The sequence below is a fragment of the Neomonachus schauinslandi genome, chromosome 10 (genome assembly GCF_002201575.2).
Source record: "Neomonachus schauinslandi chromosome 10, ASM220157v2, whole genome shotgun sequence".
In the NCBI taxonomy this organism is placed as follows: Eukaryota; Metazoa; Chordata; class Mammalia; order Carnivora; family Phocidae; genus Neomonachus; species Neomonachus schauinslandi.
Genome location: NC_058412.1, coordinates 130,263,380 through 130,280,793, shown reverse-complemented (window position 1 = coordinate 130,280,793; position 17,414 = coordinate 130,263,380). Strand labels below are relative to the sequence as shown.

The window sequence follows — 17,414 nt, the reverse complement described above, 5'->3', positions numbered from 1 at the left end:
ACTTTATCTGCATTGTTCTCACAGCAAACTCCATGAGGTTGGCTATTATTATTATTATTATTATTATTATTATTATTGCTGTTTCCATGAAGCTTGGTCTTTGCTCAGGTTGTGAGGTTGGGGTTCTAATACCAACCATGCTACAGATACGGAAGGTAAGTCCTCTGCGGATCCACAATCTGAAAGCAGCTCTAGGACCTACACCAAATTTAGTCAAAGCTTTGAAGCACAAAACTATATTACCATTTAATATATTTGAAAGAATTTTGTGTTTTTCAGTGGTGAAACCAGCTATTGTCCTTCCAAGGACTTTTCCACTATTCCCTCATCACATATGCTCACACACATGCACACGCATGGGTGCACACGTGCACACATACACACACATAACCACACTTTGTCATCTGCGGTGGCTTGGTGTGAGGGCTGGAATATAATTATCCCGTCAGGACTTGGTAAGATTTCCCAGAACCAAACAGAGGGCCTGGGCCTGTCTCAGTAATGATGGTGGGCATTTATGAGATGCTTCAACATCTCTCATTAGTAATTCCCAGCAGGAACCCCGGGCAGGATGACTCACAGAGGCTAAGTAATGAGCTAGGGATGAGGCCCAGTTAGGAAGAGTGTTTCTGGGCTGGGCTCAAAGTAGTCACGTTGAATTTAGCTGCACCTTGTCAAGGATGGATAAGTTTCCGAGAACTAATCTTCTTCCCTCTGCCATCCAGTATAAAAATTACTGGGGACTTTCTCCACTGGACATGAGAAACCAATTTTCCTGAAATAAGAATGTTCTCGCCCGCCGTTATGCCACTAACAACTGCCTACACTTCCAAGCGTTTACTTGGAGTTTATAAGGCAACACAGTGCTAAACTCATATGAAAATCTAGAAAATATAAAATCATTGCCCTTTCTTTTTGGGTGCACCTGCAGAGAGAGAGAGAAAAGAAAGCACAAGGAAGGGGGATAACTCAATATCTGACTTAACAGAAGAGTTATTTATTGACCATTCACTATGTGCCAAGCACCTGCCAGAAGCAAGGTACACAATGGTGGACTAAATGCATCTTGTATTTGGAGCTATTCTTTTTTTAACCACCATTAGCACATAAAGCAATGTTCTTTCACACAGCCCCACACAAACTGATCCCATATTCGCCCCTCTTTGTGATATTCCCACTTAAGGAACATTCCCAATATTCTGAGATGGTCTTGGTTTAACAAAAGGCGATGTAAAATGCATGATGTAGATGGATGTATATAATAAGGGCTAGAATCAGAAAAATCTGGGGTCTGAATCCCACATGAGCCACACGTGACATTGGGCTTAACTCTCTAAGCTTCCGTCTTACTGATTCATTTATTTTTGTCATTGGGCTGAACTCAATGGGAAAACTTTCGTACAATGTCTAGCTTAAGTGCCCTATCATAACCTCTAGAAAGCTCTCATTTGTACATTATATAAGATGTATATATTACATATAGTATTTAATCTATAGTATGTGATATGTAATGCGTATATATAGGGATATCTATACAAATATAATGCATTATACCAATTACATTGTAAAAGTAGATATAATAATTAATATAATACATTATATTGATATAGTTATTTTTATTAACATTAGCAATCATCAACATCTCAGGACAAATCTGAAATGACAGAGTTCAAGCTCAATGTGGACTGCTAAAGGTTTTCAAGAAACAAACTAGAGGTTTAGAATAAACTCACTAGGGAAGTTACCAAAACTAGGGTCAAAAAAGGCCCGGTCACGTGACTGGGGAGCCGGAAGAGAAAACAACTTGGCTGGTCTTAGTTCCTGTGCCGGGTCAGAATAACAGACCACGAATTACTCTAACACAATCAACAAAAATTTCCAACTTCTCTTCCTGAATTAGTAGAACAAGTTCTACTCTGGCCAGCCCCGATGACTCTAGAAATTGTGTGCGTGCGTGTGTGTGGCCCCGCGCTTGCCTAGGATGGACTTTGTAGGGGTGGGTGGGGCTGGTGGGGCCCGGCGGCTGGAAGCTGCACGTGCGCATCTTTGCACAAAAAGAGAGGGGGCCGGTGGACGTGGGAGAGGTAGCCCAGCCTCCACCGCAAGCCTCGCTTTCACCGCATTCCCTAACTACCCAAAGGGATAACAACAACTGTATGGAGTGCTGACTCCCGACTAGGCTCTGCTGTTGGCGCTTTACCTACTGTAATCCATTAAATCTTCCTAACAACCAAGAAATGGAGCAGCCAGGGAGGAAACTACAAACCCAACTGTCTAGCCTGGCCCAAGTGAAGACCCGAAGGTGAAATGCCCTCTTTGGATGCATTTCACTTGTCTCCAACACCCCACCTTGGGAGGCGCAGAAAGCCAACCTTCCTCCAAAAAGAGTTCGGTCCAGGCTGGCAAGCACTGGCTTCCGGGAGGTGCGCGGACTCCGGAGCCCCCGGCAGGCGCCGGCAGCCTTCCCGGGGCCGCACTCGGAGACCTCGCCCGCCCGGCTGCGCGATTGTGCAAGCGCGGGGCTGCGGCGGCGGCCGCCACTGCCCGCTCCTGCCCGCCGGGGCAGGGCGGGGAGGCGCGCTGGGCGCACACCCGGTGAACTCCGGGTGGAGTCCGCCGCGCTCCCGCCCGGGGAGCCGCGCACCCGCCACCTGAAGACCGGGCGCCCTCGCTCACCTCGCTGACTCCATCCTATTTCCACCCCCAGCCCTGCCCCCCACCCCCCGCCCCGGGTCCCGCGTCCCTCCGGGCCAGGCCAGCCAGGGCCCACTCCGCCCTACTCAGTGTGCTCATTGGCCACCCAGGGCCTGCCCTGTCTCCATAAATACATGGTCCCTGGGCATGGAGAGGGATAGGAGGAAACCGCAGCGCCTAGCAGCATCTCTCTACCCTCCTTGACACCTCCACTTCGCGGCTCCAGACCAGAAAGTCAGCCTCGCAGACCCACGGGCGGATCCATATTCCTTCCCTTCCTCTTCCAAGAGACACCCAACCCCCAGAGGCACCCCTCCAGCTCCTGGGGCCAGCGCTCGGCCGGCACCCGCGCCCTGAGGCCCCCGCACGGGGCAGCGCCGAGCATCCTTGCTCCAGGTCCTTTCTTCTCTCTGCTCCTCTGCCGCCCCCTCCATCGCACCTGCTGGCCCTCTTTGCCCCTCTCTCCCAGAATCGTCAAACCCCCAGATCCCGCCGGCGCCTCTCTAGCAAAGTCGCATTTCCCGGTCCCCGCGCACTCCCACGAGCCCGGTGTCCCCCGCCGCCATGAGCTCCCCCATCAGCAAGAGCCGCTCCCTTGTCGCCTTCCTCCAGCAGCTGCGCCACCTGGGGCAGCCACCCAGACCGGTGACGTCTGCGGTGTGTGCACCCCCTCGGCCGCGGGAGGTGCCCCTCTGCCCGCTGATGGAACCGCGCGAGGCGCAGAACGCGGCCGCCCTGCCGGGCCCCACCAACTGGCCGCTGCTGGGCAGCCTGCTGGAGATTCTCTGGAAAGGGGGCCTCAAGAAACAGCACGACACGCTGGTAAATGCCTCGTCGCGCCCCAATTCCCTCTCCCCTCCCTGCCCTGCGTGCGTTCTAAACCCTCGGCGAGGCGCGCGGCCCGGGCGCACAGGGCGCTCGAGGGTGGGGGCAGCTGCGGCCCCGGGAGGCGGGAGGCGGGAGGCGGGAGGAGCGCTCCCGGGACTGCGAGGGATGCGCGCTGACTTGGTCCGGCTCGCGGCAGGCGGAGTACCACAGGAAGTATGGCAAGATTTTCCGCATGAAGTTGGGTTCCTTCGACTCGGTGCACCTGGGCTCGCCGTGCCTGCTGGAAGCGCTGTACCGCACGGAGAGCGCGTACCCCCAGCGGCTGGAGATCAAGCCCTGGAAGGCTTATCGCGACTACCGCAAGGAGGGCTACGGGCTGCTGATCCTGTGAGTCCAGGAGGCAGGATGGGGGCCGGCGTCTGGGCTCCATGAGCTTGGAAATTGGGAGAGGGTTTTCAGCGGTGGTACCCTCCGTATGCTGGGGGAACACGAAAGGCTCTACCCGGCGTAGTCTCGAACTCTTGCCTAGATCAGAGTGGGCTGAGAAGAGGTGTGCACCCAACACCTGCCTTTTCTCCGGTAACTGGGCAGGGCTGTGCCTTTTTAAAGAAAGGCCCAAAGCGTTATCCAAATTGTGGTGTTCAGACTCTTGGGCGGGTCGAGGTTCGGAAGTTAGCGTGCCAGGCCAACGTATTATATACAAAATTATCCCTTACGATTGTCTGTAATCCCCTCTTGTGAGCTCAAACGCCAGAAATTAACTTCTTTTGCTTTTGACAGCTACCTTCCTATCTGGAGGGGACCCATTCCCCTCCAGAAAGATCCAAGTCTAGTCAGAAAGGTGGGATGAGGAGGGACATCAAGGTCTCATTCTTTTAGATAGGTAAATGCCATTATGTGATGAGATTCCTCTGCTTTTTCATTGTTAGCATTTAACAAGTTAGCACTTTTTTTTTTTTAACTTCCAAATTGTAACGCCTAATAGTTGTATTTTTCAGGATATAATCATTGGAATTAAAAGCCATAGTAATGTGTGGTGCATCACAGGCTGTGTGGTCTACTATGGGGTGAGGGAAGAAGGTGGATGATTAGAACAGGCTTTTACAGCTCCAGTGAACCTCTGACTGTGTATTATTTGGAGGTAATGATAGAATTCTAGGGTTGCGGTGTTTTGTGAATGTGACTTTCAGCCCAAGTCAATGGATTAAGAGAAGAGAAAATTTTTTCTCAAACAGATCTGGGTTGCTGGTGAAGGGGATGTTTGGGTGCCCACTCTTACTGCTGAGAATTGAGGCATCTGGCCTCCCAGGTCAGCCCCAGCAAGGGCACCTCAAAAGCCCTGAACCCCAATTACCTGGACTTCACCTTCCTGGCGTCATCTTTGGCTGGGAGGAAAGGTGGTTTCATTCGGTTGTCAAACCAGCCCCCAATATTCCAATGCTGACATTCTCTGGGAGGTTGGTGGCATGCTTCTCAGTGTTCATTTGATTATAGAGTTCACAAAGTGGCAGAGCTGGGGGGCGTCTTTGCTTCTCCCTTCTTTCCCTTTCAGTTTGCTCTAAATACAATTCTGCTTCCCTCCCAGGGAAGGAGAGGACTGGCAGAGGGTCCGGAGTGCTTTTCAGAAAAAACTAATGAAACCAGTAGAAATTATGAAGCTGGACAACAAAATCAACGAGGTTTGCAGGCTGGGAGCCTGGGGAGGGAGAGATGTTTATGGAACTTCAAGTCATAGCTATAAAGTGCAGGCAATTTGATGGTTCAGGGGTCTTCCTTTTCTCCCCACTCCTCCTCCCCCAAACCCTTATTCCTCTTTCCTTCACTCTCTTGTAAAGTAACATCTCAATAAGGGAGTGATTACAAGCAGAGACTTTGGTATTCCTCAGCCTTGGCTTTGAACCTCAGCCCTCCACCCCCTAGGTCTGTAACCTGACTCTTCCCTTAACTTCCCTAAGCTTCACTTTCCCAATATATACATTGGGAAATACACGACAGTTACCACCCCGCAAATTTGCTGGGAGGATTAAATGAGATAATGCTTATGAAAGTCCTCGGTCATGCCATTTGAATAGGAGTCTTCAAGCCAGAGAAGGTGGAGAAAGGCATTCAGGAAGAGAGAATAGCTTGCTGAAAATAGAGATAGCACGGAGTGTTCAGAGAATAGTACATTCAGAGCAGCTGAGGCGAGGCTCTCTCTGAAACGATGCTGGACAGAGGGCAGAGCTTAATGTTTTTGGACTATGATAAGGCCTTTAGACATTATCCTTTAGTCAACAGAGGGCCAAAGAGGGAGAGATTTAAGCATACAGTGTTCTCTTTACTCCTGATCACTTAGGGTGTTTGTTTTGAACTGAACTTGGACCCAGATAGGATCATATAGGTGCAGATTACAAACCCAGAAGGTTTCAGGGGCCAGGTAATTCATATAAATGTGTAAGGAAGGCCCAGCAGGGATTTTAACAAACAGAACAGTGCATGCCCTTTCTAGAAGGGACAGCTGCCCCAGTTCCAGCAAATGACTACCACGTGGGAATGCAGACCCAGTGTCTCCAGATTTTGTCATTATTATTATTATTATTACTATTATTATTCTTATTATAAAATTCCATATGTTTATGTGAAGTTTCTGGAGTTTTTTGATGGTAACAATTTCAAAGTCCTTTTTAATGCACTATGTGGACAAAATGCCCATTGGTTACATGGATGGGCTTTGTAGTCATACCTACCTTGTTCCAGGCCCCAGCATGGCCACTTTCCAGCTACGTGTCCAAGGGCGAGCACCTGAGCCCCGCTGGAAGCCCGTTCTCCCCTCTGTTAGGGAGGAAATGGGAGTAATGATAGTACTTTCTACCTCACCGCGTTGTTGTGAGGATCAGCTAAGATAACACACTCCATAGTACTTGGTACAATACAAGCCTTGTTAAATGTGAGGCGTTAGTCATCTAAAACCCTGATTTGGGCAGTTGGCGTCTAGAGACCTTATGTAACTTGTCACACGTCACAGAGCTATTTAGTGAAGGAGCTGTGTCCCAAATGTGCAGGTTTTTCTGCTTCCAAGTTCAACACGCCTAACACAATACCAGCCAGTAAGGAGATGTTTGCTGGCCCAGATATGGAAGCGGCAGACCTCATGGTGTTTGACAGGTTATGCCAACAGACACTTGGCTGATTGCTCCTTCATGGTTTAGTCCCCAGTCTGATTAGAAGAAATGTTTTCCTTTTCTTAAATTTAGATCAAAAGCTGAAACAGAAGCTTTAGGGTGGTTTCGGGAAAAGCTGAGAACATAACCCCTGGACGAGGTCGTTAGGGCAGAAGGTGAGCCCCCAGGGAGAATATATAATTAGTGTTGCTTCAGAATTAATAACATCACGGGCAGTGAATATACAAGGTAGCAAAACCTGAGGTTAGCTTACGGAGCCTTTAAACTTTTGTTTTCCTTCAATGACTGAAATATATCTTCTGTGGTTTCTTTCTTCTAAGGTCTTGGCTGATTTTATGGGTAGAATAGATGAGCTCTGTGATGAGAGGGGGCATATTGAAGACTTATACAGCGAGCTGAACAAATGGTCATTTGAAAGTAAGTTGTCTTCACGGTCTTGTTCGTTTGATTTCCTAGTGGCTCTGTTAAAAACTCTTCTATAATCATATACTGTCAGTGACAACAAAGAGCTGTTCATGCAGCCTTTTCATGCTTTCGGGCACTCAGGTTATGCTTTGCACTATGGGTTGTTTATGTAGTCATTCAACAAACGTTTATTGAACACCTGCTATGTGCCCAGGAGTATGCTTGGTACTAGGCACACAGCAGGGAACAAAACAAGCAACGTCTGTGTTCCCATGGAGCTTAGAGTCTAGTAGGGTTGACGATCAACAAGTAAACACACTTTAAAATATATATTTTGACAAGGGGTAAGGAATTCAAGAAAGAACCTAAGCTCCTAGATGAGGCAAGTCTGTTTTGGGAAGGAGACAGTTGAGGTGAGACCTAAAGGAATAAGCCACAGGGCATCTGTGGGGAAGATCGTTCCAGAATGTGGAGACAGGGAGGGCAAATACGCCGAGGTGGAAGTATGAGTGATGTCTCGGACCATAGGGGTGGATGATAGGGGAAGGGAAAAGAGGGGCTGAGGAAGACCAAGCCAGGGGCTGTAGGTTCTGGCCAGAACTTGAGCTTTTAGTTTGAGTCAGGTGGGGAGCCATGGAGAGTTTCAAACAGAAGAGGGGATGATCCCTTTCTTTGAGGAACACTCTAGGAACAAAAAGCAGAGCTCCGCCTGGACCAGGACACTGCCCAGTGGGGATACAGGCAAGGAAGCTGTTTCCATAGAATGGGTAGGCACCTGACTGAGGAGGTTCGAGGCTGTAGGAGAATCCGAGAGAGCTGCCTCAGCTGAGCTTGGTCAGGGGGTGCTTCACAGTGGTGGGGCCATATCAGCTGAGGCCTGTTAGATGAGTAGGAGTTCACCAGGTGAAGGTCAATGAAGGAGCAGAGAAGATTCTGTTGAAGGAACAGGAAGATGTTCAGAATGACCAGAGCATGACCAACATAGTGAGGGCAGAGGATGGGAGGAAGGCAGTGGCCAACCCATGTAAACTAGGGATGGGAATTTGGTTTTGAGCTTGGGAGTACCTGGGAGTGATACAGAATGCTTTTAACCGGAAGGAGCCTTGGACCGATTTTCTGGAAGGATCACTCTGGCTGCTCATGTGAGGGATTGGAGAGGGCACTCCAGGATGGAGGCTTTTGTCGTGACCTGTCTCCCCCAACTGCTGAGCCTCACTTTAAAGATAGAGACCATTTGACTATCTTAGCACATTAGAAAGCTCCATGCAAAGAAGAAACCCACAGAAGGTGTTAAGGGAAAGGGGAGTAGAATAAAGTGAGGGAATGAATGTTTACAGAGGAGAAACAAGTGTATGTTTTGGAAACTGTCCACTGGAAATACCCAAATGAAGGAGTATTGAATGCATGTCTTTGCAAGTCAAAGAAGATTGGACTGTGGTGGCTTAAAAATTATTGTTCCAGTGTTATGAGAAGTCTCGAGGAGAGCAGTCTGCAGCTAGCACTCAACGATGTCACTGGGGGCTCTCCATCTTTTTGCTCATCCATCCTTAGCTGGTTGGCTTGTTGCAAAATGGCCACCGCCCCTCCTGGTCTCACCTCTGCACTCTAGGCAAAAACAAGAAGGAAAGAGGGAGGAGCTAAGACAGCTGTACTTGCCCCTTTTATTAAGAAAGCAAAGGAGTATTTTCCTTAAGCCTCATTGGCCAGACCTGGGCCATGTGGCTTCTCAGGCTGCTGCAGGAAGCCTGGGGAATCAGGGAACAGGATTGTCACCAGAGTCTTAGATCAATCCAGATTCATTGCCCGAGGACTGATACATTGACACTCTAAATAAAATTGGGGATCTCTTAGGGAAGAAATGGGAGAGAATGAGTATTGGGTAGGCCATTTACAGTGTCTGTTACACATGGTGTCAATGATAAACTCTGACAAAAGCAAGGCATTGCAGGAGACATTCAATTCTGTATAAAAATGGCTGTATTTTCACCGTGGCATTTCTGACCCAGAGGTTCTGCAGCGGATGGGTCAGTGGATGTGGAGACAATTTCTAGAAAGTGAGAAGAGTATCATGCCCCTTTCTCTCAGATTTTTTGCCTTTCCTCTGTTCTTGGAAAAGACCTTGCTCTTACAAAAGATAGAATCAAGCCTTTAATAGCCCGCTACTCCCAGACTACGGTGCCGCTGTGATTGTGTAACTCTTGATTATTTTAAATGACAGGCATCTGCCTTGTGCTCTATGAGAAGAGATTTGGACTCCTTCAGAAGAATGCCGGGGATGAAGCTTTGAACTTCATCATGGCCATCAAAACAGTAAGCATCCCCTTGAAGATAGCAATTTTCCCAATTTTCAGAACTTAACAAAGGTGCATCCCATTTCCCCAGGAGGGGCACACACACCTATTTTATTACACTAGTTAAGTGTTACTTTCAATGTGTCATGTGTTTTCATGTACATATGTGCATGTATGCTCATAAACCAGGAATCACACTACATAATCATTTAGGCAAGTTTAAATAGGTGTTTCAATTAAAGGTCAGTCAGTTAAAATACTATTTGAAAAAGAGTCTGAAAATTTTCCGATGTAATATTTTTGAATCGTGTCGACCACACATGGATGTGATAGATGCCATGAAACTGGTGTAGAAAATGGCGAACGTTGGGAAATTAATGGAAATGGAAGTCTCTATGAAAGTGGTGGCTTTCCTTCTTTCTTCTTCTTTTTAAATATGGAGGTCCTAAGATCACATATTTTATTAAACACATCCAGTGGGAAATCATCCCAAAGATCATTTTCATTGTGCCACCGGGGTGGGGGAGGGCTCCGCGTCCAGCACTGGGGGGAGAGTTCCTGCCTTTGTGGAAGCAGAGGGTGCGGGTCGTGTAGAATGCTCCTCTCCCATGTGAAGGCTCCTCTCCAGTTGTCTTTGAGAGAGGTAGAAACCGGAATGAAAAGGCATTGTGTTCCTCACAGATGATGAGCACGTTTGGGAGGATGATGGTAACCCCGGTCGAGCTGCACAAGAGCCTCAATACCAAGGTGTGGCAGGCCCACACACTGGCCTGGGACACCATTTTCAAATCAGGTAATGCGGCCACACACCCCCGTAGCCCTTTCTCTGGCGCTGCTGCCAAAAGTCTGGAATGATCTTCTTGACCTGACAACCTTGATCCTTTGATGGAGTTGTGCCTCCTGATTGTTTTGGCTTTGTAAACACAAGTTTAGAATCGCCCTGGCATAGGCAAATTCTAAGGAAAAGACAGCTTTGCGTAGTCTTTGGGAGCTGGGAGAGGTTAAAAGCAAGAGCTTTGGAGTCAGAGATACCTGGGTTCAAATCCCAGCTCTGTCAACGGTGTAGCACGTTGGCCAAATGTGCTATAACTCTTTCATCCTCAGTAGTCTTGTGTCGAAAATGGGCTAATAACAACAATAATAATAATACTTACCTCGATGCAGCTGTATCTAGGTCTAATATAGATAATGTAAAAACCTGGCTAATCTCAATACCCAATGGATCAGAGCTATTTCTGCTACATTATCAGGGGAATGCTGTGAGTATTGTTCTATGAGTTACCAATAGGTACTAGCAGGAGGATCCATATCATATCATACCATGTCATATCTTTTATACACACACATAAACATGTACTCAGTTAATTCTCACCAAAAACCCTGTAAAGTAGGTCCTTCTATTAGCCCTGAGTGACAGAACTGAGGCACAAAAAAGTAACTTTGTCAGGATCCCATGCTAGATGATGGCAAAAGCCAGGGTTTGAAGCCAGACAGGACTCTCAAAGGTCTAGCTCTAACTGCTGTACCACTTACGGTCCTCATGATTACTGTCAACCTCACTGTTATTATTATTCTGGTGGTGGCTTGCCTAGTGGATTGAAATAAGGAGACACATGTCTAGAATGTGTCCAGAAATTTCTGCTACCTTTGCCAGCATGCACGAAGCACGGCACTTGAGTGTGTGTGTGTGCACGTGTGTTTATGTTTGATAACGTTGGGGGAGGTTCTCTCCTCCCCTACCGCCCAGATCTGGGAGCCAAGTCCCACACTGCCCGTATTCGTGACCAAACCAGCCAGACACCTGGCTCTGGGTGCGAGTTCTGATTCTGAAGGTGGACCCAAATCCCATCTATGTCCCGTGACGATCTCTTCCAAACTCTGAGCTCTTACCACTCGAAATGTGCCCTGCAGAGCAGAAACAGCGCCTGGGAGCTTGTAAGAAATGCAGATTTCCAGGCCCCGCCCCAGACCCCTGATTCAGAATCTGCATTTTGGCAAGATGCCCGGGGGATTCTTTGGCAAGTTAAAATTTGAGGAGCCCTGCTCCTGTGGGCACCGATCAATCCTTGGTGACGGAACAACAAGGCAACGTTAACTCATTGAAGAAATGGTCAGTGTCCCCCCCCAAAAAAGGCCCTGAAGATGTCACGGGGAGGACTTTGTCTGGGGTTCTCTTGCATTCTTTCGCGTCCTGATCGTCCCCTGACTTCCTTTCTCCAATAGTCAAGTCTTGTATTGACAACCGCTTAGAGAAACATTCTGAGCAGCCCAGCACGGATTTCCTCTGTGATATTTATCACCACAATCAGCTTTCCAAGAAAGAATTGTATGCGGCCGTCACAGAGCTCCAGCTGGCCGCCGTGGAAACGGTAAGGGGCCTGATGTCCGTTTGCTAAACGAATGGGGTGAAAAATCTTTTTCATTCAGCTCACTCATTCCACAAGGATTAACTGAGCACTGGCTTAGCAAAAATGGTAAGTCTCCTACGAGATGCTGCGGAAGACCCAGGACACAGTCTCGGTCCTTAAACAGGTGATAGGAGGTGAATTCATGCGCTCCAGCAGGGGGACAATCAAGTGTCATATTAAAGACACAAGCTGCTATGGGAATTCAGAGGCAGTAAAATGCCACACCATAGAAAGATTTTTAAAAATTGAATATGTTCTAAAAGGTTGTGCACGTTACCCCGAAGTGCCTGACTGTGGTTGTTACTCTAAAAATATTGGCATGCTCTCTGCCAGTCCGATTATTTTTTTCAGATTAAAAACATAAGCATAGTGAGTCCGGAGAAAACTTGATTTTGACTTACATGGAACAACCTATCTGAAATACCAAAATTCCGTCCCCAGTGTGCTTGATACTCCTGGTAGGTACACAACCCAGCCAGACTCCAAACACAAATTCTGACAGGTGTTCAGGTGGGTTTGATTGTCTTCGATCCATTCTCTGCACCATCACTGGAGGGACGTGTAGTAATATTCCTCATGGCCCAAAGGTTCACACACCTGTGATCTCTAAGAAGAATGTGTCCCAGTTCATTTCTTTCCCACGTTTCCCCTTTCTTTCGTGTTTCTCGTCCAAAGAAAAAGTAGGGTTTTCTACATCAGGGAGAACAGCAAAGTTATCATTTCTCCTCACGCTCCAGAAGGCTGTTAAAAGGAAGAATTCATCTTGCTCACTGTCATACTGAGTCACTTAGCCTAAGAGGCTCCCTAGAGTGATAAAAGTAAAGCTTCACCCATTATCTTTTTTTTTCAGCTGGAATGTGAGTTCGTTGAGGGAGATGACTTGGTTTTGTCCGCTGCTGTATACCTAGGATGTAGAATAGTACTTAGCATAAAGTAGGTGCTCAACGAATACTTGATGAATAAATGAAAGGATTCAGAAACTACTGAGTGCCTACTATGTGCTTGGCACTCTTCTAGGTGCTTGAGGGACCACCATGAACCAGAGACCAAGGTCTTGGCCTTCATGGAACTTAACTGCGGGGAGGCAAGACCAACCAGAAACATGTAGACACACCAATAAATGGGATCTTTGCAATTAGTGGTAGGAGACATGGAGGAAACCATCTGAGTGATGGGATAGAAGGAGAATGGAGAGGGGGCAGGGTTCCCTCTCTTCCTGGGACTGAAATGATGAGAGAGAGCCAGCCAGGGGAAAGATGTGGTGGAAGAGCTCTCCAGGTAGAGAGAACAGCATGTGCAAGGGCCCTGGAGCAGAAAGAGGGTGGGAGCTGGAGACCTAGCCAATGTGGTCAGGTTGATGTTGGAGAAGTCAAGGGGCCATATTAACCAGAAGCCTTAGTAAGCCATCTGGATTTTATTACACCTGTGATGGAAAGCCTTTGGGGTATTATAAGCAAGGAAGTAGCCTGATCAAATTTATGTTTTGAAGGGAGGGCTCTGGCTGGTGGAGTGAAAGAAGGTTCTAGAAGAGGAAGGGCAAAAGCCGGGAGGCCAGCTGCGAGATGAATCTCCTCCACGGAGGTCAAGCCAGGATAGTTAGTGCCTGTGAGGTTTCCCAGGCCATTTTCAGCCCCTGCAGTTACCCTAAAAGGCCCAGGCTGTCTTAAAGTCTTTGGTGAAAGCTACAGTTATCTGCCTTTTGGAAACTCTATTTGGTACTTGCGGTAAGGGACCCGCTGATATGGTTAAATGTTTCTTTTTTAGTCCTGGCAATTCTGGAAGTCACTTTTGGAAAATCAGAGAAATTTGAAAGTGTATCTAATTTGGTGGCTACACCCTCTTCCTGTTTTGTAAATTGGACTCTTGTAATAATGCCGTCCACTGTTTATTTGCAGCTGAGGCTGCCAGTCTTCTGACATGAAGAAGCCTGCCTTGGAGGCATCTTCTTCCCAAAATAGTAAATTCCATTGGCTCCGAATCGTCTCGCACTTTGCTCATCTATGTCAGTGGCACATGACACTTAGCAAAAGCGTCTTCGTGTCTGCAATGACCATTTTTACAGGAATATTTGGCTTACATTAACTTAAAAAAAAAAAAGCCTAAAAACAAATACATATGACTACCAGTGGTGAATATTATGAAACTAAAAGCTACACTGGCTGTTTCAGCCAATATTTTTTCTCTTCTGCTGAAAGGAAGTAAAGCATGCCGCTAAAAAGACCATGAGCCTTCGTCAGAAACTGTGGCCAGTTCCTTGAAATACTCAACGCAATGCTAGAATGTCTTATTTTGGTGTTGGCACCCTCCTGCAAGGGCTCTTTGCATGTGGCTGGAACCCAGGGTTCATAGATAACTTTTTAGGATGTGGCAAAACAAACAAACAACCCTCTTTTTTTAAATTCCAGAAATACAGTTTCTTGTGCATTTACACTATAAAATTAAAAAAGAAAAAACTTATTAGCAACGCTGCCAGGATCTCTATCCCTCTTTCCCCACCCAAGTATTCTATCCATTTTCTATATTATACAATTTTTGATCAAACGCTTTTTTATTTTGAGATAATTATAGATTCACGTGCAGTTCTAAGGAAAAGTAGAGAAGAGTCCCTTGGATCCTTCCTGCAGCTTCCCCCAATGGTAACATCTTGCAACAATAAAATCTTATCACAACCTGGAAATTGACACAGATACAATCCTAACCAGCTTGCTTTCCTTTCATCAGCTCTACATGGTTTCTTTGTGTTCAAACAATTTTTTTATCAAACTGAATTTTAAGTGTCCTAATGCAGCTGATTATTTCAAAGAGTCTACATTGATTAAGCTATCCTTAACTGGCATTATTTTCTAAAATAAATCTGACTTTTCATATGCTGTATTTGTGTAACGCACAGCAAATAAGGACACGTGAAAAAGTCTCACCAATACATTTGCAGAGCAAGGTGGTAGGCATCAGTTTTTGTTCAGCTCATGATGGTTTTAAGGCAATTTATTTGCAGAAACTCAGGTTTATGTCCATTTGCCTTTCAGACAGCAAACAGCTTAATGTGGGTTCTCTACAATTTATCCCGTAATCCCTATGTGCAACAAAAGCTTCTTAAGGAAATTCAGAGTATATTGCCTGAGAATCGGATGCCACGGGCAGAGGATTTGAGGAATATGCCATATTTAAAAGCCTGTCTGAAAGAATCTATGAGGTGAGAACACATGCCTAAGCCAACATGAATATGCTGGGAAGCCATTCTCTTAAAGACACAATGAGGGGTCTCCACGCCCACAGACAGCACCCACAGTTGACTCAGAAACACTTATCAAACTGCAAAAAAAAAGAGCCTTAAGACCATATTCTTTTACTATTATTCATTTCCTAAATCATTTGGGCAAATTCTATTAAATCTCTGGAAAGTCAGTGTCCTCCCTTTCAATCGGTAATAATAATAGTCTAATGAATGCTGTAAGCACTAAGTAAGATTAGGGGCATAATTGAAGGATATGAGAAGAAGTTCAGCAAGAAAACTATATTATTATTTGATAAGACAAAGAGACATCTTTGTTTTTGAGCCTCTGGTATAAAATGTTCTCTGAAAATTCTTTTTATACACTTTCTGGAAAACAAAACTCACAACATTCTAGCATTAGGAAAGAAATAGCTTTCACTTCAGGAAGGGCAGATAGGAGAAACCTAGAACAAAAGTCAAACTTAAGCGTGACACAGGAAACACACACATTTGAAGTCCAGAAAGAAACAGGAGAAAACCACTATTAACAGCTACTAAGCAGTTACTGGGAAGTTAACCAACACAATAAGGAAGAAAAACAGGAGATATAAATTTCAGGAAGAGAGAGACAGACCTTCTTGGGACGCCTGGGGAGCTCAGTCGGTTAGGTGTCCTACCCTTGATTTCAGCTCAGGTCATGATCTCCGCGTTATGAGATCAAGCCCATATTGGCCTCAGCACTGGGTGTGGAGCCTGCTTAAGATTCTTTCTCTGCCCCTTCCCCAATAAATAAATAAATTAAATTAAACTTTCTTTCTAAAAAAAAAAAAAAGAGAGACAACTTCCTTATGAGAGTTGTGATCATGTTCTGTTTTTGAGTATGAACATATGCAGGAATTATTTATTTAACCAGTTTCCGTATTCCGATTGATATTTGATCTAGATATTGGTCTGTGCTCACCTTTACATCTTTAATTTTGTTTTTTCAGGCTTACCCCAAGTGTGCCATTTACAACTAGGACTCTTGACAAAGCAACGGTTCTGGGTGAATATGCTTTACCCAAAGGAGTAAGTAGGATTCATGCAATCTGTACTTTATAGAGCTTTGAAAGATACGCCTTTCAAATATTCATCAGATCTCCATAAACACTTTCCGTGGGAGAGCATTCATTTTGGAAATATGTATATTTTAGTGTATAGCTAACATGTTGTGTCGTATGGTGTTAGGATTAATGGTTTGGGGGAAAAGAGACCTAGATTCAAGCATAGCCTTGAGTGAGTTACAAACCTTTGTGAGCCTCAGATTTCTCATCTGTAAAATGGGGATAATAATGGAACCCACCAGGGCGCCTGGGTGGCTCAGTTGGTTAAGCGACTGCCTTCTGCTCGATCCTGGAGTCCCGGGATCGAGTCCCGCATCGGTCTCCCTGCTCAGCGGGGAGTCTGCTTCTCCCTCTGACCCTCCCCCCTCTCATGTGCTCTCTCTCATTCTCTCTCTCTTTCAAATAAATAAATAAATAATCTTAAAAAATAAAAATAATAATGGAACCCACCACATAGGGTTGCGTGAGAATGTGATGCTAAATTTTAAACTTCTTTACCTATTTATTACCTGGTATATTTCTAGTACTAAATACATGTTGGCAATCACCATATTATAAACTTGTGGGTCGCTTTTACATTTGTAAGGGGATCCCTTTTGTAAATTTTGCTGTTCAAATGTTTTCTTCTAGTTATTTTACACGTTTTGTGTTTCTGTGTGTTTTTAGACAGTGTTGATGTTAAATACCCAGGTGTTGGGATCCAGTGAAGAAAATTTTAAAGATTCAAGCCAGTTTAGGCCCGAACGATGGCTTCAGGAGAAGACAAAGATTAATCCTTTTGCGCATCTTCCATTTGGCATTGGGAAAAGAATGTGCATCGGTCGCCGACTAGCCGAGCTCCAGCTCTGCTTGGCTCTCTGCTGGGTAAAACTCTGATTTTTGCAGTTGTGCTCTGTTGTATTCCACAAGGCAGGAAAAGAGGGGGTAATTCTGCCCTTTTTTTTGTGCATGTGTGTTTCAGATTGTCCGCAAATATGACATCGTGGCCACAGACAACAAGCCTGTGGAGATGCTGCACCTGGGTATCCTGGTGCCCAGCCGGGTGCCCCCCATCGCTTTCCGACAGCGGTAAGAGCCTCAGGTGAGCATCTGGCATGCTGTGAATGACCAAAGTGTGAGCTGAGCTTAGAAGCCAGCCAGACTTGGGTTTGAATCGCTGCTTACCACTGAGTGGCTGGGTGACCTTGAGCAGTTTCTTAACCTTTCTGCCTCCATATTTTTTTCATCTGTAAAATGGGGACCAAAATCATATCTCTCTAGAAAGTTGATATGATACTAAATACTTAGCCTGGATCCTGGCACCCACTAAG

General features: G+C 46.0%; 1 protein-coding gene across 2 annotated transcripts; it reads left to right on the top strand.

Annotated features, from left to right (window-relative positions):
* Positions 1-3,258: 3,258 nt before the first annotated feature.
* Positions 3,259-17,176, top strand: LOC110569858 (1,25-dihydroxyvitamin D(3) 24-hydroxylase, mitochondrial). Of its 2 annotated transcripts, XM_021677818.1 has the most exons (11): positions 3,259-3,516; positions 3,719-3,909; positions 5,108-5,201; positions 7,004-7,100; positions 9,307-9,398; positions 10,061-10,172; positions 11,603-11,748; positions 14,814-14,980; positions 15,991-16,069; positions 16,771-16,968; positions 17,066-17,176. In XM_021677818.1, exons 1-11 carry the CDS (start codon positions 3,259-3,261, stop codon positions 17,174-17,176), a joined length of 1,545 nt encoding a protein of 514 aa, XP_021533493.1. The 2 variants fall into 2 exon arrangements, with proteins under 2 accessions (XP_021533493.1, XP_021533494.1); XM_021677819.1 differs by lacking the exon at positions 16,771-16,968.
* The last annotated feature ends 238 nt before the right edge of the window (positions 17,177-17,414 follow it).